Genomic DNA, 26,961 nt, shown 5'->3' on the forward strand with positions numbered 1-26,961 from the left:
CATAAAGCTTGGGTTCTATTATAGACAACAGTGCCTGGGGATTTTATTGCTGGTTTTATTGGATAATACTGTTATTATAAAACTGGTATTTAAACATTAGATTTTCCATCTAACCATTTCAAGATAAGAATTACATTTTAAAAATAAGAAAGACACATTTATTTTCAGCCTACCTAGCTCTCTTTTTCAATTTTACATCAGAGAAATAGGATTTTTTTTTTTTTTTTAAAGTTTCCAACTTGAGAAGATCTGAAGTTTTGTATAGGTAGGAATATGTGAGAATCTGGGATTTCTTCAAATCTAATTATCTGAGACATGCCCTAACTTTCAAAATCTCACTTTTGGCTCATGGTGAAACACACATACCAGGGCTCCCGGGTGCTACTGATCAAGGATGGCTGATACACAGACTGGGAGCCACGTGGGCCCCTGGTCTGGTTCAGTGCGTGCAGCGGCACTCTCTTCCATTCAAAGTCTCAGATGTCTGCCCCTCTGCAAAGCCGTGAGGCCAATGTCTATAGCTGCTAAGCATGAAATCCCCTGCTTCTGTTTGTTTCTTTTGTTGCCACGAGTTAATAGGGACAGAGACAGGAGACAGCCCAGAACAAAGCAGAAATAATGGAGTATTTCACCCCAAAAAGGAATGTGGATTGAGAAATACAAAGGGTAAGGCAAAGACAGACTTAGTGTCCTGAGGCAGTGTGATGTATTGACCAGGAGCCTCAGCCCTGGGACAATTCCGGGCCAAAGCCTTGGTCTGTGAGCTCGGAGCAGCCCACATGGCCAAAAGGTTTGACCCATCTTCTGTAAAAACAATTTATTGTTTTTCTTGCTAGGGTTTTAAAGAGTGACAGGATTTTCACCTCGAAAAGTAGATTGCTCTTACTGCACGGGGAAGTCTTCTGCTGGGCGGTGTCTGGCGGTCAAGGGCACTCTTGTCAGCGCTCCATCACTGGCTTATTTTTTCTGTTGCCCTAGGTGCCGTCTTGAACTTATTCTTTTCACCTGTTTGCAGGAACAACTAGTTATTCCAATACACGTGGGCATATTTGACATTTATTTTTCTTTATACAATAGACAGGACTAGCTAAGAGATTTTGTGCTTCCTATAGATAATTTCCCTCATGTGCATTTCCATACAACCCCATTTATTTGTGCATTTTCTCCCATATTCTCCCTCAACAAATTTTATTTTATTCAGTATTTGCTTATTTATTTTCAAAAGACAGTTGAAATAAGTTGGCAGTTGCATTCAAATTTACTTGCACATGTATTTTAAGGAGGAAAATATGAGGACTGTTCTACTAGAGATTTCTTTTTTTCCTCACTGCCTGGCGTGGAATCAGAAATCTCAATGGCCAGCATGGTCTTCTCTCTATAGACAAGCTTTGTCCTTTCCAGAGGATAAAGAAGGGTTAAATGAAAGAGGCACACAGTGGGAAAAAGAAGCCAGTGGCTCTTCAGGATCCCTTGTCTTCCATCCCAGCCAGGCCCCTCTCCTCCTTCCCTGTTCCCTAATTCAGCTCACAGGAACCTTAAGGATTCTGCTTCTCACCCACATTTTCTAACTTAGGGGAAAACACTGCACGGTCGCTTTGCCTGGAATGAAAGGTACTGTTAGCCAGAAAGCTAACGGTGCCAGTGAAGGAGCCTAGCAACACCTCCTTCCTGTCCAGGCATCTTTCTCTTCAGCTACATAGGTAAACTTAAAGAATTCTTCCACATCTTCAAAACAGCAGAAATGCCCCATTTCTGATGCTCTGACCTCTGCCTATGGACATGGCAGACCCAGAGCCAAGAGGACATGAGCGGGGGTCCTGGTGCTGGACACTCCTGACTCAACCCCCGACTTTGCCACTTAATAGCTCCCTAGTTCATTTTTAAAGAATCGTGTTGCCCTCTGCATAGAATGGCTCTGAGGTCTCTTCTGCATGACACACCCTCAGATGGTAGAAGCTTATCATTCCAGTGGCTCAGCAAATAGCTCTGGAGCCAGACCTCCAGGGTTTGAATCCAGTTCGTTGTAGACAAGTTGCTTGACTTTAAGCCTCAGTTTCCTTATCTTAAAATGGGAGTCATAGAGTACTTTTCTTACTGAATTGTTCTAGGGAATAAATGAATTACTATCCATAAATTACCTACATATGGCACTCAATAGTACTAGCTGTCTTTGTTTTTGTTTTTGACTTACTGAGACACCCACCAGTTGTCATGTCTCTTACAGAGCTCAAGCAGCTCTGACTAATCCTCTAACACATTTGGCCTCCTGTTGTATTTTGTATTGGGGTTAGATTTTCAAAAGACAGACCCATATTTGACTATTATAGACTTGGAAAACATTGTGTTCTAAATCAGGTCACTTCAGATATTTAAGAACTTCTTCATGTTTTATTCATTGAACATTCTTAGTATTAGAAAACACTTCCAGAAATTGACTTACTTTCAAAAACTTCTTTTGCATTGTGAAAACTGGTGAGGGTTAAATGTGCAGGTGCTTCTTTCTGGTTTTGAAGCCAAATTGCATGAGAATTGTATCTAGTCAAAGTTATGGCTGAGTATTCTTTTGCCTTTAGGTGCCGACTTATAGATGTTTCATTAATCTAACAAGGGTTTGCTCATTGTTGTGCCAGGTCCCACTCTTGCATAGAAAAAGACCTGGCTGTCTGTGATAGGAGCCCTGGGTTTTTTGTCTGGTGAGACCCATATTTAAATAAGGAGGAAACATTGTGGGGCTTGGGCAGTGACTGTGTGTCTGTGAGGAACTCCCAAAGCTGACTGAAGAAAAATTTCCAGCAACTATACAGAGCTTCAATCAAATTGAATTCATGCTCAGAATAAAATCTTGTATTCATGGTGAAAGACAGAGCATCAATTGAAACAAATGCCATGTCCCAAAAGGCTGGGAATTTAGCAACTCAGGATGGTTGGAAATACTGGCAGTGCAGGGGCTGGTGCCAGAGTGGGAGGTTTTTGAGCAAATCTCTCATCCAGAAATATGTAGTTGCAGGACAACTCTGTTTCTTTGTTTGGGTGCTTGGCCACCCTCAGAAGCCTGTAAAATTTAAGCTTTTTGAACCAGTAATATGATCAAGAATGGCTATGTCTTTGGGTCTGTGTATCTATTTCTATTAGGTGATAAATCAGAAAAATAAGCAAACAAACAAACATGTGCTATAGCGTCAGTTGCAGTGCTGCAGGTGTGTGTACAGGGCCAAGGAGGACAAGGAAGGATTAGTTCTCTGAGGGAGGCAAGGAGGACTTTTGGTGGTGGTGCCATCTCAGCAGAAAGAAGAGAGAAGGGCAGGGGGCCTTTCATTGCAAGTGCACAGGACCTGGTGGTAAGAAGGGTGAGTTCCCAGACTGTTGGAGGGACTAGTGAATGGCTTGGAAGTAGTTAGGATGGGTGAGATGGAAATGTGAGGGGAATGAGGTACACAGTTAAGTGCTCACTCAATGCTTTACATCATTGACTTAGTAACCGAGTAGTCACTGACTACCTACCATGTACAGTGCTCTGCCAGCTATGCTAAACCCTGACACTATTCCCAAATGGAGCCGGGGATGTTTTAAGATGGTCTTGCTGTCTTGGGGCAGAACCACCAGACTGAAATGCAAGCCTTCATTTTACCTTGCAATGTAATCTTTTGCTTATATTTTATTCCTAACCCATGTGGCCCTGTTTCTTCTTCAAGCAGATATTCCCAATGTTTATGATTCTGCATTTTGAGTGCTCCATATTTCAACTAAAGAGCATATGATTATATGATTTTCCCAAAAGCTATGCTGTAGCCAGTCGGCCTCTCTCAGGACCTACCATTTCATAAAGAACATAGGTAGAAGTTTGTGCACACATGCCAGGAGGAAATGTTCTGTGTCTTGGCATGATGTGGTAGATAGGTTCATAGGTTCTTTCAAAAAGGAGTGACTCATAACTGACCCTGAAGGGGAAACCTGGTGAACTCAAGTAGTCAGAGGGAGACCATGACCTTGGTTGCCCCCCAGAGGACATAATTATAATTCAGACTGGCTTTGTTTTCTATTTCCTGCTGCAAGTGAGGGCAGTGTTGTGTGTGTGCGCGCGCGTCTTGGGTTGAACTGGGATGGGATGGAACTTGTAGAAGCAGCTGTGGGTTAAAAGAAGGGGAAGTACTCCAGTCTGGGCTGTTATGTCGGGCTGCCAGGCCCTTGCCCAGGAAGCTAACTAGCAGCAAAGATATCTTAGGAAAATGAGCATCGTGATGAACAGTTATTTACCCGTCTGGCGCCTTTCTTAGTAGAATAATGCATTGAACCCATGCCTCATAACATCCTCCTGAAGAATGGAAGAGACAGATAGTGTTAAACGTTACTGGTTAATCATGGGGAAACTGAAGCATGGATAGGTTTATGAGGCTTGGGCAGAGCTACACAATGCCTTAGTGTCTGGCCTGGGAATGAAGCCCGAGTTTGCCGCTTGCTGTCAGGACTGCCCGACGGCATTGTGTTTCTCATTGAACAGCGGTGAAAAGGGCTGACTCTCAACAATGCAGGAGCTGCTATAGGAGACAAACACAATGAACTTTGGTACAGTATAGTCTAGAGGCCAAAATGAGTAATTTTAAGTAAATTGACTATAAGATCCAAAGCCTCAGTAAGTTTTTAAACAAAACCAGGGGGAAAAAAAAAGAAAACTCTGTACAGCTTTTCGGAACTGACTCAAACACCACGAACACCCTCCTCCCTCCCACCATTTGAAATGATATACTCTTACAAGTTTTATTTTGTTGGCTCAAAGTCTGACACTTTTCCCATTTGCCATGGGATGTATTTATTTACTTCAAATACATTTTTACTTTCAGGATTCTGTAGTTTATCTCAAAGATTCTGCCTCGTAATAATGTCAGTGTTGCATTTATTTTCCCAAATGCCTTATTTCCATAGCCTGAGTTTTGGGGGTGGACTTTTAATTTGCTCAGATTTAATTTGGGGTCTTCAAAAACAGTTGGAACTACAGAGACTGGAATTCAGGAAAGCGGTGAATGTGTGCCAGGGGAGTTGCCATGTTTGGTATCTTTGCATTCTGTGCAACTGGAACCAGGGGGGTACAGGTGACAGTCCTGGGAAGTATATAGAAAAAGCAGAGAAGTGGAATGTCATTGCTAAATTGTGTGTTCTGTCAGAAGTGTCTCCGGTGTCCTGGAATAAGTTAACAGGTGATGATTAATGGATTTGGGTACAGAAGTTTTTACACTCCAGATATCAAGAACAATATGAAGATGGAATTATAGAACTTTGGGCTAAAATATGTTGAATAATATTGGTGTATGAATGATTTGTAAATAATTTGAACAGGGCAATAAAAGTAATCAGCTACATATAATTTCATTTTGTATTTAGGATTTATAGTAATTTGGATCACAATAGTTGGGTCCATCCCCCTCTAAGAGACGGTCCATAGGAACTCTGGCACTGGAGCTAAGCAGCAGCGGGCATCTCTAGAGCTGGAATAGGATCTCTCTCTGCTTCCTTCAGCAGAGACCAAAGCAGCCCAGCTATAGAAACAGATGTGAGCAGTGTGTCCCGTCATAGCAGAGCGCAGATGACCTCTGCTTAGTGTGAACAGCTGTGAGTCAGGGGCCGACTTCAAGGAAGTACATACACATACATACATAGGACTCTCATCAAGAGTCTGGGAGACTTGAGGAAAAGTTTGCAAAAGTGAAACAATATCAGCTAGCTTTCTTGCAAATCCAGGATGGGACGTGTTGTGTTGGTATCGAGAAGGCTGCTTATAGCTGCAGTCACAAATCTCGTAGGGGAACACTTAATGGAACTAAAACATGGCCAAAGAAGAGCAACTGACACAAGGAGTGGGAGGAGTTGCTATATGAAGGCAGACTGAAATAATTAAGACTCCACAGGCTTGAAAAGACTGAGAGGAAATGGGATTAGAGTTTAATAAATCCATGTAGAATATGGATTATTAAATATTGTTTACCAGAAGTCAGCAGAACTTCTTAAAAACTGAGGGAAAATGGATTTAGGTCAAAAAGCAGCTCTCCTCTTTCAAGAATAGATCCTGTACATCAAAACCTTTCTTTTGGAAATGAGGCTAACTTCTGGCATTGAAGTGAAAGGAGAAAGTCACAGGTTTCTCTTGGTTTTACACTGTTTTTCTCAAACATGGGTGACCCAGTGGGTGTGGATCAGACATCCTATTGGGTTTCATGCTTCCTTTTTGCTTTTCTTAGGTGAAACTTTAACTGTCATTTTTTTTTTTTCTTTAACCCTTCTTTATTGAGGTGAGATCTACACTCACCTCAATCAAGGCCACTAGGGTTACTGGGATGGAGATGGACAGATGTGGTTCCCATAGTATAATAATTAATAAGAAACTGTGTTCAGAGTGTCGCGATGTTTCTCGCAAAACCTAGAACACTAATTTTCTTCCGCCAGCATGCTAAGTAGTCCCAAAGGTAACTTGTTCCATGCATAAATAAACCCTAGGAACCTCTGTCTGCTCTGGGTTTCTTTGGAAACGCTAAGTAATCAAGAAATTTTTGGAAGTGGTTTTCCGTTCTTGATACTACGGGTTTTCCCCATGTGCGCTTAGGGATCTTGCGCTATATAAGAGGTCAGGCCGGATGTCATGTCCTCTCCCGGGTCCTCGCTTCCAAGATGACCAAAAAAAGAAGGAATAATGGTCGTGTGAAAAAGGGCCGCGGGCATGTGCAGCCTATTCGTTGCACGAACTGTGCCAGGTGCATGCCCAAGGACAAGGCCATTAAGAAGTTCCTCATTGGAAACATCGTGGAGGCCGCAGCCGTCAGGGACATTTCCGAAGCAAGTGTTTTCGACGCTTATGTGCTTCCCAAGCTGTATGTGAAGCTGCATTACCGTGTGAGTTGTGCCATTCAGAGCAAGGTAGTCAGGAATCGATCTCGTGAAGCCCAGAAGGACCGGACATCCCCACCTCCTTTTAGATCTGCTGGTGCTGCCCCACAACCTCCACCAAAGCCCATGTAAGGAACTGCATCCATCCTTAATGAGTGAAGAAAAGCTATCTTCTGGAAAAAAATAAAATGGAAATTATAATTGAAAAAAAGAAAGAAAGAAAGAAAGAAACTGTGTTCATCTGCAAGATGAATTCACAAAAGATCTGTGAGAGCTTCAAGTCAGTTGCCGATTAAGTCTTGGGATCAGAGCATACTGCCCTGAGGATGGAATGGCTAAGTGGAGACCCAAACACTGAGGAGGAGTTGGCTAAGCCGAGAGTCAGGGGAAGAGGAAATAGCATAGGCCAGTGCCTGGAATGAGACGGGGCCGGCATGGCTTGGGGGAGGTGGGCAAGGGGCTGGTGAGTGGGCTGGAGCAGGTGGTGGACACCTCATGGATCATGATAGGGGTTTGGGCCCTGAAGCAAGAGGAAGTCACCAAAGCATGTTAAGCAGACGTAATAATTTTCTTTTTATAAACAATCACAGAGGCTGCTGTTCAGAGAACAGAGAAGACAAGAGCAAATACACTGGAAGTGGTGGGGAAAATGTTGACGTTGTCCAGGTAACTATGGCCTGGACTGGAGAGAAGTGGACAGATCCTAGAGAGATTTCAGAAGTTTCATGGACTGGTCTTGTGGATCATATATGAGAAATAGGGAAGAGAAATAATCAAGCTTGATTTATGAAAGTGAGACAGCCAATTAGGACTCAGGTTTTATCTGAGAAGATCGACACAGGCTTTTTATTGGTCTCTTCTCTCATGATGACCCATAAGAGAGGGGGTCAGCCTTTCTCTCTCCTTTCCTCATGCTCTCCCTCTCTCATGGATCATTCGGAGCCTAATACTTCTGTTCCTACAAAACTGGCATATAGTAAGCCCCCAGTAAATGGATGTGGCATAAGCCAAAGATCAAAAACTGTGAATCATATTCCGTCTCCTCAATCCCTTTGTTTTAACGCTAGGAGAGCAAACATGTTTGTGCGGTGCACACGCTACCCTACAGGTCATAGCACCCTGAGGTCAGTTTACCTGAAACAATTGAAATTTAGCAAAGGCCAAGAAGACAGTGATATGAAAAGACTCATTTAAATTCTTTAAAATTCTTTTTATTTTGAATTGGCATCAAAGAGTTATGAAAATAGAACAAAGAATTTTGCTATGAACTCTTCAATCAACTTCACGAATCATTAGCATTTTACCATGTTTGCTTTATTACACTCCTCCCCTGATGGAGATGGAGAGAAGAGATTTGGAATTTCTCTGAGCCTGTTAATTGCAGACATCAAGACCCTTTACCTCTAAGTACTTACGTGTGTGTTTCCTCAGAACAATGATTTTCCTTACATAACCACAGTACAGTTATTTAATTCAGGAAATTTAACCTTATGCAACACTGTTATCTAATATGTAGTCTATATTCAGTCTTCATTATTGTCCCAATAATGTCATTTATGGCACTTTTTTTCCTCCTGATTCAAGATCTAATCTCAGATGCATTCCATATTGTTTTTATAGTCTTCTTTAACCTAGAATGGTTCCTTAGTCTGTCTTTGACTTTTAAGACATTGATACCTTAGGAAACGGGACAGTTGTCTGGTAGAACATCCCTCAGATTGGCTTTCTCTGGTTTCCTCAGGTTGGGTGCAGGTTGTGTATTTTGGTTCAAATGCTGCATGATGACATCATGCCCACTGCAGAGCACCTGCCATCACAGGAAAGGATGCTGTGGGCTAGACACCTCTCATGGTGGGGTGGTAACCTTGACCATCCAGTTGAGGTGGTGTCATCTGGGTTGCTTTGCTCTTAAGTTACTATTTCCTCTTTATAATTAATAGGATGTTCATCTATTTGTTAACACCTGCGCAGACATCTTTAAATGTTACTAAGTCTTGTTCCCATGTTCTTGTTTAAAGAACCACACTTCCTCTTCTTTCTCGGCAGTGTTTTAGAGCACTTTGCTGCAAGGGACCACCACCTGCACGACCGGAATATGACCTGGTTTGCATAGGCCTCACCGGTTCCGGCAAGACTAGTCTGTTGTCAAAACTCTGCAGTGAAAGTCCCGAGAACGTCGTATCAACCACAGGTAGGTTCTGTGCCAGGTATCAGGCCCTCTCTCCTTCCTATCCTGGCCTTTCCAGCTTCTTGTGCTATTTATGTGGCCCATGTCCCCACTTCCATTCTAGTTCAATACTTCTGTCAGTGTATTTATTTCCATGTTAAATACTCTTACCTCTTTTCCAAAAAAGATATGAAGAGGGCTTAATAGGATTGCATCACTGCGTTCTGTATCTCTCTTGCTGAGCATTTCAGTGGTGCAGAATAAATCAGGCTCAGTAAAATATTAATCCAAACTAATTCTGAAGACTGGAACTCTGGTCTTCTTATGGAGTGAATTCATCTCAGGCCCTCGCAGGGCTGTCCTCCCCTGAATCATTGCTCTGTCCTACTTTTGTTGGTCATGTACTCCCTACGCAGCCCAGCAACAGAGTCTGAATGTTCTCTCCTTAACCATTTTTCACTGGGAGGATAAGCAGTGCAGGGGGCCTTTGATCAGTGTTCCCATGTTGTTTTCTGACTTACAGAACAGTCAGTCTAGGCTAGAGTTCCTCAGTCATTTCCCTCTCAGAGGATGTTGGTGATGTGCAGGCACAGTTTCGCTGTCACAACTGGGAGAGGGGCTACTGGGTAGAGGCCAGTGCCTTCTGCACACCCTGCAGTGCACAGGGAGCCCCCACCACAAAGAACCCTCCCGCTCCAAAGGTTATCAGTGTCAAAGTTGAGAGCTTTTGTCACTCCCCAAATGCTTCCACTTTCTCTTCTGACAGAGGAACAGGAAAGAAGGGTATAAATTAGAGATGATAAACGGAAGAACAATTGTAGGAGATAAAGAATAGAGCTGCTGTGGGAGGAGATCTAGAGCTGACAGGGAAGGATAGGGCGAGAAGTTGTCTGCGAAAGTTGAAGAGCTGCTGTTCATTCAGCTGGATTTTTGAGAACCTACTATGTACTCTGGGGATGAGCAATGATTCTAGCACTGCAAGAGACCCAGTCTGCTGGCCACATAGATGCTAAATTCATGTCTAGAAACTTCCAATGGAGTGGGTCTGGTCAGTGCTGCCTGGCTGGGGAAGGGAAGGATGCTTGAAGAGTCTTTCTTCTTTGGATCCAAAGTTGGCAAGCCAGGGAGATGAGCAGGAACAAAAGAGTGGGAGGTGGAGAAGAAAAGATTTCGGGGCAGTGGAAAAGCTTGTGTGAAGGCAGAAACCAAAGTGGGACCTCTCAGAAACCCCATGGCTTCCTGCATGGCTGCTGTGTGTGTTTAATAGAGTGCTGGGGGCGAATCCTAAGAGAGGCTGTGGCCACCTTCTGGCTAACTTCTTATACCATGCTCAGAAATGCAAGCTTTACTTGTAGACAGTGCAGAGACATTCAGATGTTTTAAGCAAGGAAACTGCATGACAAGCTGGATCAAGCTGGCCATGACGTGGAGGATAAATTATGAAGAGCACTGATGAGAGGCAGAGGTAGGAGATGATTGTAAATGGTGCCACGCATGTGCTGGAGACCTTAGCTCAGCAGGAGTGGGAAGAATGGAGAGGAGGGGATAAATAGGATACAACATCTGAGGGCTAGAATCAACAGGGCTCGGTGACCAGTTGGGTTTAGAGGGTGAAAAAAGAAGCTGAGAATGACTCATTCTTGGCTTTGGTGGTGGGTGGATGATGAAATTGTTGACCCAAGTGTCCTAACAAGTCAGAAAAATATTGATAATCAAGAGTCTGACATCAGTGCAGTTCAGGTTTTGCTACCAGCTAAGGAAAAAAAAAAAAAGTGCAGGTTTTGAGAACTTTTCAGATCTTGGAATAATAGACATGAAACTGGAGTTATAAAGAAACAGACTCAGCTTGATTAGAGGGTGAGGGAGAGAGTGAGGGATTGGTAATGAGTTGTGAGCCCACAGAGAGAATGAGCAGAGAACTGGAGAGCAACCTCGGTGCACCGAACCAGGCCAGCCACCTTCTTCTTCCCTCAGAACAGAGTTCCCCCTCCTCTCTCCACTGGATGTGGTCCATATTTCTACCATTCAGTACCTGTCATTCTGCTATGTTCCCACGTCTACTCCCCCATTCTGGGCTGCAGGCTCCTAAGGGCAGATAGAGCATTTTACTTGGTGTTCTATATCCACGGTCACAAGATTTAGGCATAGATACAGATATTTGTTAAGTGAATAAACAAATGATAGTAAATTGAATCTGCATGGTATTTTTACATAAAGTATCATCTGTGAGCTTCCTAGCCATCTTCTGTGACAGAAAAGAATCTTCATATCCTGTTTTTAACTCTTATCGTCTTAAGATACAAGAGGGTAGTGATATGGCCATTGTTACACAGTCAATGACAGTCACATGCCAGGAGAGATTTTCCAATGACATTTCATGGTATCTAAGGCTTAGGAGCTGATCTGAGTATGTACTTGCTGGTTTTCTGAAACTGTGGGTAGCTTTTGAGTAATGTGCCTCAAACTTATACAAACTTTATTACCTTAATAATTGTTTCCAAGCCAAGTAACCTCCAATATATGTGTAAGAGTAACACAAAGTATACTTCTCTTTATCTGAGATGTCATCTAGCCCTACTGCTAATTGTTTTGCTCTTCTATTATAATGTGAAATAATTATCTGTAAATATTTTTATAATGTACTCATAAAGTATAATATGTGTTTTATATTTGTTTTTATTTTTAAAAATAATGTTTTCCTTTTGCTGGAACCAATCATAATATTGTGTGCTAGTTGACTTTCTGGTGAGTTAGATATTAAGTTGGCTAACGTTTTGGATATCAAACTTCTATGAGTTGCAATTATTCTGAACTTGGCAGAGTGCTTTTTTGGAGGCCTCTTTGGAGGTCCTTGCCATCAAGAAGTTTACACTGGGTTTGGAAGATAAGTTTTCTAGTGATAAAACGGTTCACATTTATTGAATGTTTATTGTATGACAGGCTCTGTGCTAAGACAGAATATGATATGGGCTATACTTGACAGTATAAAATGAAAGTGAAAAGTGATCATTTCTAACCTAGGAGATCAAAGAAGGCTAATCAAATATTACATTTGAATAAGGCCTCTTATGATAGGGAGGATCTGAGTAATAGGGAGAGGGGTGTGAGAATCAAAAGCATAGGTGATTCAGAGAAAAGTTAGTGGTCTTTATGCACAAGATGCAGCATTGTATGAAGTGTTGGGATCCAAGGCCAGAGACTAGAGAAGTTGCTGGGAGAGGCCTGTGACACGAGAGGTGATCCAGCAGGCAAAGTAGTTACTTGAGATGGAGAGTTAAGAGTCACATGTAATTTTATTGATACTGTAAAATGTGATAATTATATTGGGTAATATAAAGAAAGGGAAAAGAATTGATTATGACTCAAGTTTCTAACTTGGTGTTTGAGTGAATTGTAAAAAGAAGTAGGGAAAACATGATAGATAGTTTTAAGATAAAAAGAATGAGGTTAGTTTGGGGTTTACTAATTTTGAGGTATCGGCATGACATCCAACAGTGATCAAATGGTTTTAAAAAAAAAATAGACTAGGGAGATTTTAGAGCTACAGATCCAGATTGAAGAGGCAATTTTAATTGTGGATTTAGATGAGATCATACAGAAAGAATGGATGGAGACAGGCAAGAAGGTTGCTAAGCACCAACTATATTTCATTCACCTATTGCGTATTTATTGACTGCATACTGTGCAACTGGCCCTGATTTAGGTACTAAGCATGATCAGTTATCAAAACAGATAAACATGCCTGCCCTTACATCTTATGTATCTTATTATATCTTATGTATCTGATGAGGAATCTATAAGCCGGGCAGTTTTGTGCAATATCATGTAAGTTCAGTATGGTCAAGAAGTAAAAAGAACCAACAATATAAACCTAAGTCTAAAGAATGAGAAGGGTATGATCATTAATGACCAATGATAGTGATATTGCCGATTATCAGTGACGAGTCCTGCTTCCTCACATGTTGAAGTATAACATTAGAGAAGCACGCCAAGGCAAGCATATAAAGCAGGGTTTATTTAAAAAGGGGTAACAGTGGTTCACAGCTGTAATCCCGGAGGCTGAGACAGGAGGATCCCGAGTTCAAAGCCAGCCTCAGGAAAAAGCAAGGTGCTAAGCGACTCGGTGAGATCCTGTCTCTAAATAAAATACAAACCAGGGCTGGGAATGTGGCTCAGTGGTCGAGTGCCCCCGAATTAAATCCCCAGCACCCCCCAAAATAAATAAGTAAAATAATAAAAAGGGGTAACATAAACTTTTCTCAGGAGGGAGAAGGGGGCCATAGGTGGTATTCTGGTATCTCAAGAAGTGAGGGTGTTCTGCCTTTTTTTTTTTTTTTTTTTTTAATGTCCTAGGCTTCCTTTGTCTCCTGCTCTCTTTCCCTTATCTTTCTCCTTCCTGTATACTTGACTAGGCCCAGGAGATGCTCAGGTGGGATGGCCAAAGGGTGAGAAGCAGATGGATAGGAGGAAGGGCCAGATGGAACAACCCAGGACACATTAATTAACAACTTTTATAACTTCCTGTAGGGAGGGAGAATTCCTGGGACAGGTTACCTTAGCAACAGGTTGGAGCAGGGCAGGTTATCTTGATAAGGGTGGAGGAAGAGCTCTGGAGGCATTTCAATCCCCAGGGGATAGTCTCCAACTTCCCAGACTTAAATTGGCTTCCTTGATCTGACCTGACTTGATTTACCTATCTATACTTACGGCCTGTCTAATTCTGCCTTCAGTAGAACAGTTTCAGTAGATTGTTGGGGATAGAAACCAACCTCAGGAATGAGGGGATAATGAGTAAGTAAAGGGAATGAGCTATAAACTATCATTTTCATTCCTTGGTCCTTTGGCTAAGATTGCATATAGACTCTTCTTTCAAGAAGAGAGACAAAAAAAAAATTTAAAAAGAGAGAGAAAGCAATGTTAAAAGAATTTATTTTTATAAGGAAAGGTTATCATGTGTTCATGCTAGTAGACAGAGGCATAAAGGTGGTTGCCTGGTGAGAAGTAAAGACAGAAGATGCTCAGGAGAGGGTGGTGCATGCAAGAATGAGTAAGGATTCTGGTTCTAGTCAAAATGGGATAACTGGGCTGGCTTACCCTCACACCTGAAACAACAGAGATAATATTAAAAAAAAACAGCTGGGTGCAGTCATGCAAACCTGTAATCTCAGCCGCTCTAGAGGCTGAGGCTGGGAGGATTGTGAGGGTTGAGGTTAGCCTGGGCAACTTAGGCCCTGTCTCAAAAATAAAAGCAATAAATAAAAAGGGCCCAGGATACAGCTCAGTGGCAGAGCATCCCTGGGTTGAACTGTCAGAACTGAAAAAAAAAATAAAGTGAAAAATAAAAGTATGAAATATATAAAACAGTTTTCAAGTAAGTGAATGTGAAGCAACAAAGGACAGTCATCCCTGAGAAATAAGAAACAAATGTATTGAGCCCTATGATTGCCCCAGCTTACTGCCTTGAGTGAGCTTCCAGGCTGTGACACTGTTCCAGAGGGAGCTGAAGTAGAACTCAGTGTATTTCCTGCATTCAGAAGATGGAGCTGAGAATCAAGGAGATCAAGCAGCTAGAGTTAATAAGACAGCGTACTAGACAAAATAGAGTTGCACAGAGAGAGACCCCTAGAGATCTTCAGTGTGTATGCTTTGAATATTTTGTGGACAAAGCAAGCACATGAGGAAACTACTCAAGGGCAGGAAAAGAAATACCTGAAAGTACTAGGGGACATAGTGCTTGGTCTTCTCATGGGGCTGAAACTTATAACTATAACCACCAGACAGAATGGAAAAGTCATAATTCATGAGGAACTAGGTAGAATACTCAACAGAATCTTGCCTCAGGAATTGGCTTAAGCTGAGTACTGCTCTGGATTCACCTAGCAGATCATATTACCCAGTCCAAAAGGTTCAAGTAATTTTCTGGTGGTGCTAATGTATCCCAGTACAAATCTGTATAAGATTGAGAGAAATAGCATGCAACAAGGTAAAATTCACAGTGTCTGACATTCAATTCAAGATTATCAGTCACAGGAAGAGACAGAAAGACACAATTCATAACGAGGAGGATAAGCATTCATTTAAAACTTACCAGAACTGACACAGATATTAGAATTAACAAAGAAAGACATTATAACTGTATTATATCTGTTCATAAGGTTCAGACGTGGAAGATTTAAGAAATGTGGTTGTGGTTCAATGATAGAGCTCTTTCCTTGCATGAGTGAGACACTGGGTCCGATCCCCAGTATCACATAAAAAAATAAATAAATCAAATAAAGGTATTAAAAAAAAGAAACCCTGTATAAAACTTGTACTCATAAATAATACCTAAGATAAAATATGTGTCAGATGAGATTAATACCAATTGATGAAAAGAAAGGATTAGATGAACTTAAGAGTGTTAGCATTGTAGAATCTATCCAAGAGAGGGGGAAGAGCATCAGTGAGCTCTTTGAGTGCATGAAGCCAAAGGGGTGGGGAGAAGGACAGAAAAAAAATTGAAGAGATAATGGCTGAAACATTGCCAAATCTGAAGACAACTATGTTCCCACAGATCCAAGAAGCCCATTGAACCCCAAATGTAAGAAATGTGAACAAAAGCATACCAAGATACATCATAATAAAATTGCCTGAAGCCTGTGGTTAAAAAAAATATATGATGGTCAATTTTATATATAACATGGCCATGGTGTCCACAGAGGTGGTCTAACATTATTCTGAATATTTCTATGATGTTGTTTTAGATGAGATTAGTACTTAACTCTCTGGACTTTGAGTAAAGCAGATTGCCCTCTATACTATGGTGTGACCTCTAGGTAGTTGAAGTCCTGAACAGAATAAAAGATTGACCTCCCTAGAATAAGAGGGAATTCTACAGCAGATGACCTTTGGATTTGAACTTTGCACTGGCTCTTTTCTGAGTCTCTAGCCTGCCAGCTGACTGCCGCAGATTTTGGACTTATCAGCCTCCTGTATGTGAGCTAATTCCTTAAATCAATACCCACCCCCAGGAGAGAGAGAAAGAGAGAGAGAGAATATGAGAATGAGCAAGACATGGAGACATACACACATACACATGTAATGGATATATACAGAAATGTCCTTTTGATTTTTATTTTGGGAATTTTGAGGAATACATAAAGAAATCCTAAAAAGCAGATAAAAAGTATTATATATATGAGAGCTAAGATGAAAATGACATCAGATTTCTCACTGGAAGCAGTACAAGTGAGAAGACAATGGAACAGCATCAGTAATGTAGTGAAAGTGTGGGGAGGCGCCCTGTATCCTAGAAAAAATATTTAAAAGGAAAGAAAAAAATTGTTTTTTTCCCCATATATACAAAAGTTGAAAGAATGTATTACTAGCAGATCAACATTATAAGAAATGATAAATGAAGACCTCCAGAAAGATGAGAAATGATATCAGTTATAAATCTATATGTGTATAAGATACATATATGAATCTGTATCCATAGAAGATATGTAAATACATAAAGATTTATATATAAATATGGATAAATCTGTATCCATATAAGATACATATAACAATGAAGAGTACCAGAAATGAAAATTACAGGGGCAATCAAGATTTAGTTTATATTACTTAAATATCTTTAGAAGATAACTGTTTAAAAATAACTATGTATTATGGGGTTTATAAGATATGTAAAAGTAAAATGCATGAGAATAACATAAATATCATAGGAGGAAAAACAAATGCAGCATATTGTAATGTTCTTACTATACTGTATATAAAGTGGTATAATAACACTTGAAGGCAGACTGATTAAAGATGTGCTATATAAATCCTAAAGTCGCACTAAAATCAGTGATATCTTTTTTTTTTTTTTTTTTGCGGGGGAGGTTAGAGGACATCCCCAGCCCGTTTTTTACAATTCATTTATTCAATCTCATTAAGTTGCTTTGGGCCTCACTAAGTTACTGAGGCTGCCTTTGAACTTGCGATCCTCCTGCATTTCTGGGATTACAGGCCTGTGCCACTGTGCCTGCTCACAGTGATACCTTAAATAAGATAACATGGATTTACCAAAAACAACCAATTCAAAGGAAGGCAGAAAAAGAAGAAAAAAGGGAGCAAGAATAGATGGGACAAATAGGAAACAAGTAGCAAAGTGACACTGAATTACCAATCAAGTGTTGATAACCATTAACAATCAAGTTAAATATAAATGACTGATTTGATATGATTTGATTTTTTTTAAAAAAAGCAATTCCACCAAATGTCCACTTTAGGAAAGAATCTTTAAACATAGACACAAATAGGTTAAAAGGAAAGAATGGGAAAAGATAGGATCATACTAGAAGTGTGATGGAAGTTGCAGTAGTTATATTAATATGAGACAATGTACTTTTCAGAGTAAAGACTAATGCTGAGAATAACAAAATTCATTTCATGATGATGAAGGGGTCATTTAATTCAAGAGGACATAACAATGCCAAACATTTATGTACCTAATAACAGAGCTTCAAAATATATGAAGTACAACATGACAGAACTACAAAGGAAATTAGAAAAAATTATAATAAGAGTTTTCACTCTTTCATCAAATAATAAAACATGCAAGAGGAAAATCAGCCAAGACAGAGTAGATTTGAACAACACTATCAGCCAACTTGACTAACATAGAACACTCCACCCAACAGCAGAAGGCATTCTTCTCAAGTGCAAATGGAACATTTACCAAATTAGACCATCATCTAGGACATAAAACAAATCTCAATAAATTTAGACGGACTCAACTCGTACTAAACATGTTTGCAGATTGCAGTGGAATGGAATTTGAAATCAATAACAAGAAGACCTTGAAAATTTTTCTCTTGATATGGTAACTGAATAACTTCTAAGTAATGTATGGATCAAAGAAAAAAATCAAAAGAGAAACTATAAAGTATTTATCACAGCACAACTACACAACATATCAATCTGTGGTTTGTCTCTCAAAGCAGTATTTTGGTGGGGGAGGATTTATAGAACTCAACTGCCCATATTAGAAAGGGAGAGGTTCAAATTAGTGTTCCTAGCTCTACATAAAAAAACTAAAAGAGAAGAATAGATTACAACCAAAGTAAGCAGAAGAAATGAAATAATAAGGCCAAAATGGAAATCTTTAATATGGAAAAGCAATTGGTTTTTTTTGAGAAGGTCAATAAAATTGATAAAACTCTAGCCATAGTGATCAGGAAAAACCAAAGAAGACACAAATTACCAATATCAGGAATGAGAGAGACGGACGGCATCAGTACAGATTTCATAAATATTAAGAAGATGGTAAGGAATGTTATGACCAACTTTTTGCCAATGAATTTGACAACATATCTGAAATGGACAAATCTTTGACAGAAAAATCTTTCAATCTCAAGATTTATCAATGTAATTGAAATTATAGTTAAGAAGAGAAAACTTGAAGTGTAATTGGCTTCACTAGTGAATCCTACCAAACATTTAAAGGAAAACACAATGTCAATTCTCCTTGATATCTTCCAGAAAACTTTCCAGCTCCTTTTATAAAACTGAATTTAACTGGATACCAAAACCAGACAAAGGCATTACAAGAAAATTCCCTGCCAATATCCCTCTTGAACACAGATGCAGAGATGATAAACAACTACTCGCAAATCAAATCTAGCAATAATATATTAGTAGGATAATTTATTGTAACCAAGTGACATCTATCCTAGGAATGCAGTTACTTTTTATGTTAAAAAAGCAATCTGGAGCTAGGTTTGTAGTTCCGTGGTGGAGTGCTTGCCTAGTATGTGCAAGGCCCTGGGTTTGACCCCCATCCCATAGGAATAACAAAAGTCATAATATCAAAGTCTACCCAACTGTTAAAGGACATTTGTGAAAATTCTCACAGCTATTGCCACATTTATGGTGAAAGATGACTCTTTCTTGCTCAGATCATAAGACACTGATGTCTGTTCTTATCACGTCTACTCAACATTATAGTAGAGATTCTAACCAACACACCAGGCATGATCTCATCAATATAGAAAATTTAATTTGAATCTACAACTTTATACCAGTAAATTAGACATGACTGATGTGAATTAGAGCTGATGATTTTAGAGATCTGAAAACTGACTTAGAGGTTAGCTGTGGAGAATGTTGCCTTAATTTTAGAAGAAGGTAGGGCATGGTTTACAATGGTAAGTTGAATACTGAATTCAATCAGATAGATGAACATATTCTCCAAGTATTAGAGGATGGAAAGATGAACACCCATACGCAAGCAGATGCCGTACTTCAGGTGGAAAGTTATTGACTGTGGTAGTGAAGTGATCTCAAAGTATTATTAGGAAGCAGGGCTTATGCTGGGAGGTACTGATAAGGAAAGGCTCTGTTGGTTAGTGGAAAAAGAAAAAGTGTGCAAGAAAATGTTGGAGCATGTAGAACGCTTTCCTTAACATAGGGGAGGTTCCATACAGTTCAGTGAAAGGGCTCTGTAATGATCAAGGTAGGGCTGCATTGGATATGAGAAGCATGAAGATACAGCAGAGAGCAAAGAAGGAGTAGATGGTTGTTGGTTGGGTCCTTGTGTTCATTGTAGTGAAAGGAGGAGGGCAAGATGTTAGAGAAACAAATTAACGATGGCGGGGGGATGAGGTGAGGGAGAGGCAGCAGAGAGTCAAGCAGGCTGACTTTAGGTACCAGTGGACCCACAGAAACTGTTGTGTGCTAGCATTCCAAATGGGCATTGCTGGCATCTTTGAACATACAACCCAGGCTCAGGGTTCTTTTTTGAGGAATACCTGGATGTATATGTAAGTGAAGAATAAAGGAGGTGGAAGGAAGATACTAAAATAAACAAACAAGCATCAGTTGTGGAAATGGTAGCTAGAAAAAATGAGAAGTCAGAAAGCCACACATGCCTATGGATGATTGAGTGAGAAAGAAGGGAGGAAAATAGCTGGGGGAGCCTGTAGGGAACGAGTCACAAAGCAAGGGATCTGGGGACTTGAGCATATAAAACCGAGTCACTGGAAATCTAAAATTAACAAGCTCAACATAAGAAGAAACAATGCCATTGAGAAATATTTGCATAAAACATTAAGATAACAATTTGTGGCTGTCCTACTTAGAGAATTCAATCACATTTACAGATATCATTGAGAATCTAATATAAATTATGTTAAGTCCACAAAGATAATTCATAAACAGAAAAAGTGGCAAAGAAATTGATGGAGCAGGTTCAGCTTTACCAAAAATTCATTTTTATGAGGGAATAAACAAAAAAGTTAGTTTTATACTTAAATTTACCAAAATTCATTTCTTTATGATAAGACCCAATGCTGAGAAGATAGTAGTGGCATTGAGATGTACATGTACTACTGGTGCCATTGTGACTGTTACTGTCCCTTTTCTTGGAAGACAATTATTCATATAAACCAAAAATTACCAAAATACTCATAGACCTGGTCGTGATGCCAATAGCCATTTATTATAAACAAGTCATTTAAAAGAAACTATATCCAGAAGGCAATTCCTTGCAACATTTTGTATAATAGTTAAAACTCAAAAGCAACCTCAGCGTCCTACAGCAAGGGAGGTTATTAAATGAATTATGGAATCTCAATTGAAATGATTATAGATTAGAAAATGTATATATTTTTCTATTGAAGAAAGTGAAAAAATTAAACTTACATTTATTTTTTAAGTTAAGCCATGGAAAACTATGCTTTTGTACATAAACTGGAAATAACATGTAACATCACTATGTACTTTGTTAATGTGGCTGAATTATGTTGAGCTTCATTTTAAATTATTTCTTTATTTGATAATGTTTTGACACTAAAAAGTCAATTAAGAATGAAATGTTGGAAGATTTTTGAAGAATTAAAAAGAGGATCTACCTTAAGAGCTGGTTTCTTATGAAATGAAAACATATCGTAAGAAGGGCATGTCCATCCAATTTCAGCAAGGCAAGAATGCCTGCCTTTTTTCCAGGAAGAAAGGGAATCCAAACTTTATTGGATCGTTAACTTTAGCATTCTTTCAGCTTTGACATAATTTTTAAAAGACACTTAAATTGTCAAAACTCAAAGGGCCAAGAAATCCTCCAGAGAGCAGGACAAGGTTAGTGGAGAGAGAGAAATTGGGCATCTTGCTCTTTGGTCTAAAAAACAAAAGTGAATTCTGCCCAGAACAAATTTCTTGACTGTGTCTGCTGAGGAATTTGTTGATAAGAGGGGTTGTTAAACTATAGAATACACAAATATTCACTTTTTTTTTTCTTTTTAAACCAGAGGAATGGAATCTAAAGTCTCAGGATAATATAATGATATATCATGGAGAATAACCTAGAGAAAACTGAACACTCTGAATTGAGAAAGGTTGAAAATATCTTTAGGGATATGTATTTCTGTACTTGAAAAATTGTCAAGTAGTATGTCATTCAGTTAAAATAGAAAAAGATCATGACTGTTTGAAAGAAAAAGTTCATGAAAACTTGAATGAAGCATTTAAATAACTTTAGTATTAGCTGAAGATGTGTTAATAAGAGAAACAATGTTAGAAAGTCAGATTTAGGTATCTGCTAAAGGATGGTTTTCTAAATGCCAGTAGATTAAATTTTCTTTGTGACATTGAAATTGTATTTATAAGAATTTTGCTAGATTTTTATTCAGACACCACAAATATCAATGCAATGGCATAAATGATGCTCTTGGTCCAGAACAAGACTACCAGATGTATAGACCGTCTTTCCTTCAGCAGTTCTTAGAGTGTCCAGGTTAGAAGCACACGTACCGTCGTGTATCTGCGTGATTGTGTGCAGCCTTGGGGGTGGGGGTGAGGACAATTAAATTTGTAGGCCCAAGTAAAACACTCATGTGTTCCACATGATGAATAAAAATAGACTAACTTTCCTCCCAAAACTAATTTTGTTACAATTCCAGGAATGCTCTTTCCCCATGAAAAATTTCAAATGTATCTTCCCTCTATCACAGGTTTTGTTGGATTTAAGGACTGCAGAACAAAGTCTGAAAGATATGCAAACAATCATTTCCCCAAAGAGTTACTAAGTCATATATTTATTAAAATTTGTGGGGTTAAATCTTAGGGGAGGTTTCAGTCTTACTAATGTAGCTTAGATAGGCCAGGAAAAAATGAGTGCGTTGCTTCGGCTTCAGCCATCAAGTTGTTTGAATGGAGCCTGGGGAGACCTACCCTTGAGGGCTTCAGCCAAATACTGGAGGCCATTGAGGATCGACTCAGTGGTTACTGTTGTTTTCTCCTTCTTGCTGATTATAAGTAATGCACTCCCAATTTTAAAGGAAACTTGCAGAGCTGATCTAATTCACTCATTTTGCAGATGAGGAATTCAAAGCCAAAGCAAGGGAAAAAAATGTGGCTGGTGAGTCTTAGCACCATGACCAGCCCTCCTAGGCAGTGTCTTGTCCCAGTGACTCATCCAAGGACATTCAGCTCTGAAGAAGTAAGAGATGATAACACCAACATGGCTTCGTCAGTTGGACATTTTTTGTTCCTTCCGAGTTCCTATTTTTATTAATAATATCTATCAAAAAAGACAACCTAAATTCATACTGTCATTTCTATTGCATTATTAAGAAAGCAGTATCATGTAGACCTAAGAACACTTATTTGGACTTCTTGTGTTTAATTATTTATAAAAAGAGGAGAGTAAAGTATTGGGTTTAATAGGAGTGTGTGCATTGCCAAGTCTACTCCACCAGTATTTAGGTTCAAAGTTGAACAAAATAGGAAGACTATCAACTTTGTGGTACTTGGAGGCCGTGCAATGGTGTAGCATTCTGTTGACAAGATCTGGGTTCGGGTTTTGAATATAGTACTTAGTACTCTTCACCAGGTCCTTAACTCCTCTGTGCTTTACTTTCTTCTTGACTTTAACTTTGGGATTGTTGTAACAGCTAAGTTAGCAAATAGATGTAAATACCTTAGCCTCGATCTTTAAATAATATTGAGATCCAGTGGTGTGCCAAGCACTAGCCTGGCATGTAGGATTCGCTGTACTTTTGCTTCTCCATGTGGATTCTTGCAGTCTAGTGGGCAAAATACAGAATACAGGTATACTGATGTGTAGTTACAACTGTGAAAATTAGGCAGAGCCCAAATTTGAACACAGATGTTTTTTGCTCTAGAGCCTATGTTTTTATTCCTCAAAGAAATCCTTTGAGAAAGGTCTTTTGATTATATGATTTTTGTATCTCTACTAAATATTAATTTCTTCTCTCTCCCTGACCTCATCCAACCCAGTGTACAGGAATAAAATATAGTGTGTTGATTGCCTTTCTTGGTTGCCCTTCTGGTGAATTCAGAGTGTTGCCTTATTTCTGTTTAATCTTTGCAAATGCAGCAGATGACAAATATAAAAAAAAAAAAAAAAACTTTTTCTTTCATGAAAAGAAATGGCTCCTGATATTCATTTCTGGCTCACGTTTTTTGTTGCCTTCTTTCAGAAATATTCAGTGTATATATGGACATGTGTATTTGTATCGGCATATGCACATTTTTATGTTTCAACTGAATTGACTAACTTGAATGATAAGTTAAGTTCTAAATATATTGTTAATTATAGAACTACATACTCTGAATATATTTTTATACTATAAATCTTTTATTGCATGCATTAAAAAATGATTTCCTTACACAAATGGATAATTATGAGTTTATTTTTAAGATTATACTAATATCATGTTCTAGACTGATTATTTAGACTTTGCCCTCTGAACATTAAATAATACAGCTGTACTATAAAAATAATATAGAGATGGCATTATGGAGGACTGGGTATACCTTTGCGGTATGAATGTAGCCACACGTGTTCTGTTTGTGGAGAAAATGTTTATGAGTATTCTATAGAAACATTTATATGCCTATAAATAACGTTTCTAGGTTACTTTGCTCAGTATGAACATTTGAGGATATTTTTGTTGTCAATTTATTATAAAGACTCCGCAAGGATTTAAAGACAATAACAGTAATATAATCTGCCAGTTGGATTAATAAATTTGCAAAATTGTATTTTGTGTATGGGTGCGGACATTACTGGAAGAATATTACTTCCCTTTGAGTGCCTGCATTTTGTCAGCTTTTAAGAATCAAAGCTGTTAAACATTGCTGGTGTGCGCCATAATTTTCTTTTCCAAAGTTGGGACCTGCCCTACTTCTTTGGAAAATCCATATTTGAGTTGTCCTGAACATGATCACTAATAGACTTTTTAACATTTGTAGAGGGCTTTTTGTTTCCAGGATTTCACAATCATTGCATTTTAATCCGTATGACATCCATGTGAGTTAGACTGATACATTCAAGCATTCAAGTCTCCTGCAGTGGAATTTTGGTGCCAACAGAAGTATTATGATTGGCACCGGCTTTCCTGAATTTCCCAGAGGCCAGACACCTGGAGAGGCTTTCCTTCAGGCCTTGGGGTACATGCCAGTGCTACAGCCACATGGGACTGCCTCCTCATTCCTCCTGCTGCTGTACTAAGATTGAGGGACTTCATGCACCAGTATACCTAATGCTGCACTGACCTCAAAGGAAGGATATGTTTTGGAAGATGCTTAGAGGATCCAATGAACATTTACTTTCTGTGCAGGAAATTTCAACTATTGATACCTCCATTAATTCAACAGAAGTACTTTTCAGTACTGGTAACTTTTACTTGATTAATAAATGAGCACCCAAAATTTCTTTCTTGTGAGTTTGAAATATGTTTAGGCAGGCAGAAATTCTGTGATTTTCTGTGATTTAATACCTAATGATTAAATTATCAACAATTAAATTCTGTGATTTAATACCTAATGATTAAATTATCAACAATTAAGCATCAATTAAAATATAATTCCAGAAGACATACTGTATGTTTATTGTGCACAGGGAACTATAATAAACACAGTACATGCATTGTTTTATCCTGACCAAGCTAGAATTGAAACCTAGTTCTGTCTGCTTCCAAAGTCAGTTCTTCAACCATCCTTTCATGGATGCGATGGATAGTTTATCAAAGTACTGTGACAACATATGGCCAAGGAATGCGAAGGATGGGCTAGATTATGAAGGCACACGCTGATTTTCTATTTTTATAAAGCAAAGCAAATCCATGTAAAATAATTGTTCTTATTCACACCATACTTTTATGTATCTTTTCACCTTTCAGCCATAACTTGTTTTAAATAATAAGTATTTGTGTGGTCTTCTTTATTGAAATTTCTTGGAAAGGGGTCTGTGTTTCATTCACCTAGTAATTCTTTTTTTTATTGGTTGTTCAAAACATTACAAAGCTCTTGACATATCATATTTCATACATTAGATTCAAGTGGATTATGAGCTCCCATTTTTACCCCAAATACAGATTGTAGAATCACATCGGTTACACATCCACATTTTTACATGATGCCATATTAGTGACTGTTGTATTCTGCTACCTTTCCTATCCTAATTTGGAAAGCAGTATGGAGATTCCTGGGAAAGCTGGGAATGGAACCACCATTTGACCCGGCTATTGCCCTTCTCGGACTATTCCCTGAAGACCTTAAAAGAGCATACTACAGGGATACTGCCACATCAATGTTCATAGCAGCACAATTCACAATAGCAAGACTGTGGACCCAACCCAGATGCCCTTCAATAGATGAATGGATAAAAAAAAGTGGCATTTATACACAATGGAGTATTACGCAGCACTAAAAAATGACAAAATCATGGAATTTGCAGGGAAATGGATGGCATTAGAGCAGATTATGCTAAGTGAAGCTAGCCAATCCCTAAAAAACAAATGCCAAATGTCTTCTTTGATATAATGAGAGCAACTAAGAACAGAGGAGGGAGGAAGAGCAGGAGGAAAAGATTAACATTAAACAGAGACATGAGGTGGGAGGGAAAGGGAGAGAAAAGGGAAATTGCATGGAAATGGAAGGAGATCCTCATTGTTATACAAAATTACATATAAGAGGTTGTGAGGGGAATGGGAAAAAAATCACCTAGTAATTCTTATAATTGTATGCATTAAGTAACTTTTAAAGCCATAAATGAAATGGATTCTCAGACACTACTGATAAATTAACTTTTAAAGTTTTGTGGGGCTTAAAACACACATACACACACACACACACACACACACACACACACACAGAGTACATGGCAAAACATTCAGATGAAAGAAAAGAATCTCCATTCTATTGAAGGCTTTCAGATCCCCAGTGCTTCTGAGGGTCATTACTAGTTCAAGTTTTTTTGTGGCCCCCTTTCAAAAATATTTAGTGTACATATGGACATGTGTATATTTGTATGGGTATATGCACATTCTTATGTTTCAACTGAATTGACTAACTTGAATGATAATAGTTAAGTCCTAAATATAATATTAATCATAGGACTATATACTCTGAATATATTTTTGTAATATAAATTTTTATTGAATGCATTAAAAATGATTGTATTACTACAAATGTATAATTATGATTGTACTTTTAAGAAACATATACATATGCATTATTAATCATGTCCTTAAAACACTGATATGAATGATATATTCTAATATAAGATGATTACAATATAAATACCTTAATCTCTAGAGTTACTGAGTTATATATGTGAAAAAACTGTTAAGACATTCACTTTAGTATTTAGATCCAAAGACTGCTATCAACTTAATATTTTTTTGAAGCTTCCCTATACCTCCAAATGGCAATTGATAAATGTTGCCCAGTAGCATAATATATTAAGTAACAAGGCATTATTTTGAAGTAAAGGGAATAGCATTATATTTTGTCATAATTAACAATGTTTTCAGAATTACAGAAGATAATATGAGGTTGTCATCTAATTTTAGAAATTATACGTTTCTAATGTTGGTATGATCTATCAAAGTACATTCTGATCTGCCAAAAAAAATAGAGAATTTGAGCATCTT

The 26,961-nt window shown here is 38.7% G+C and overlaps 1 protein-coding gene and 1 pseudogene across 1 annotated transcript in view; both read left to right on the forward strand.

Annotated features, from left to right (window-relative positions):
* Positions 1-26,961, forward strand: part of Arl15 (ARF like GTPase 15) — a 397,137-nt gene that overhangs the window by 125,210 nt on the left and 244,966 nt on the right. Inside the window, exon 2 of the mRNA XM_027938132.2 lies at positions 8,920-9,064. Within this exon, the coding sequence (XP_027793933.1) occupies positions 8,920-9,064 (145 nt within the window). The remainder of the gene's footprint in view (positions 1-8,919; positions 9,065-26,961) is intronic.
* Positions 6,616-7,010, forward strand: LOC114094978 (small ribosomal subunit protein eS26 pseudogene; annotated as a pseudogene).

This window comes from Marmota flaviventris, chromosome 5 (genome assembly GCF_047511675.1).
Source record: "Marmota flaviventris isolate mMarFla1 chromosome 5, mMarFla1.hap1, whole genome shotgun sequence".
NCBI lineage: Eukaryota > Metazoa > Chordata > Mammalia > Rodentia > Sciuridae > Marmota > Marmota flaviventris.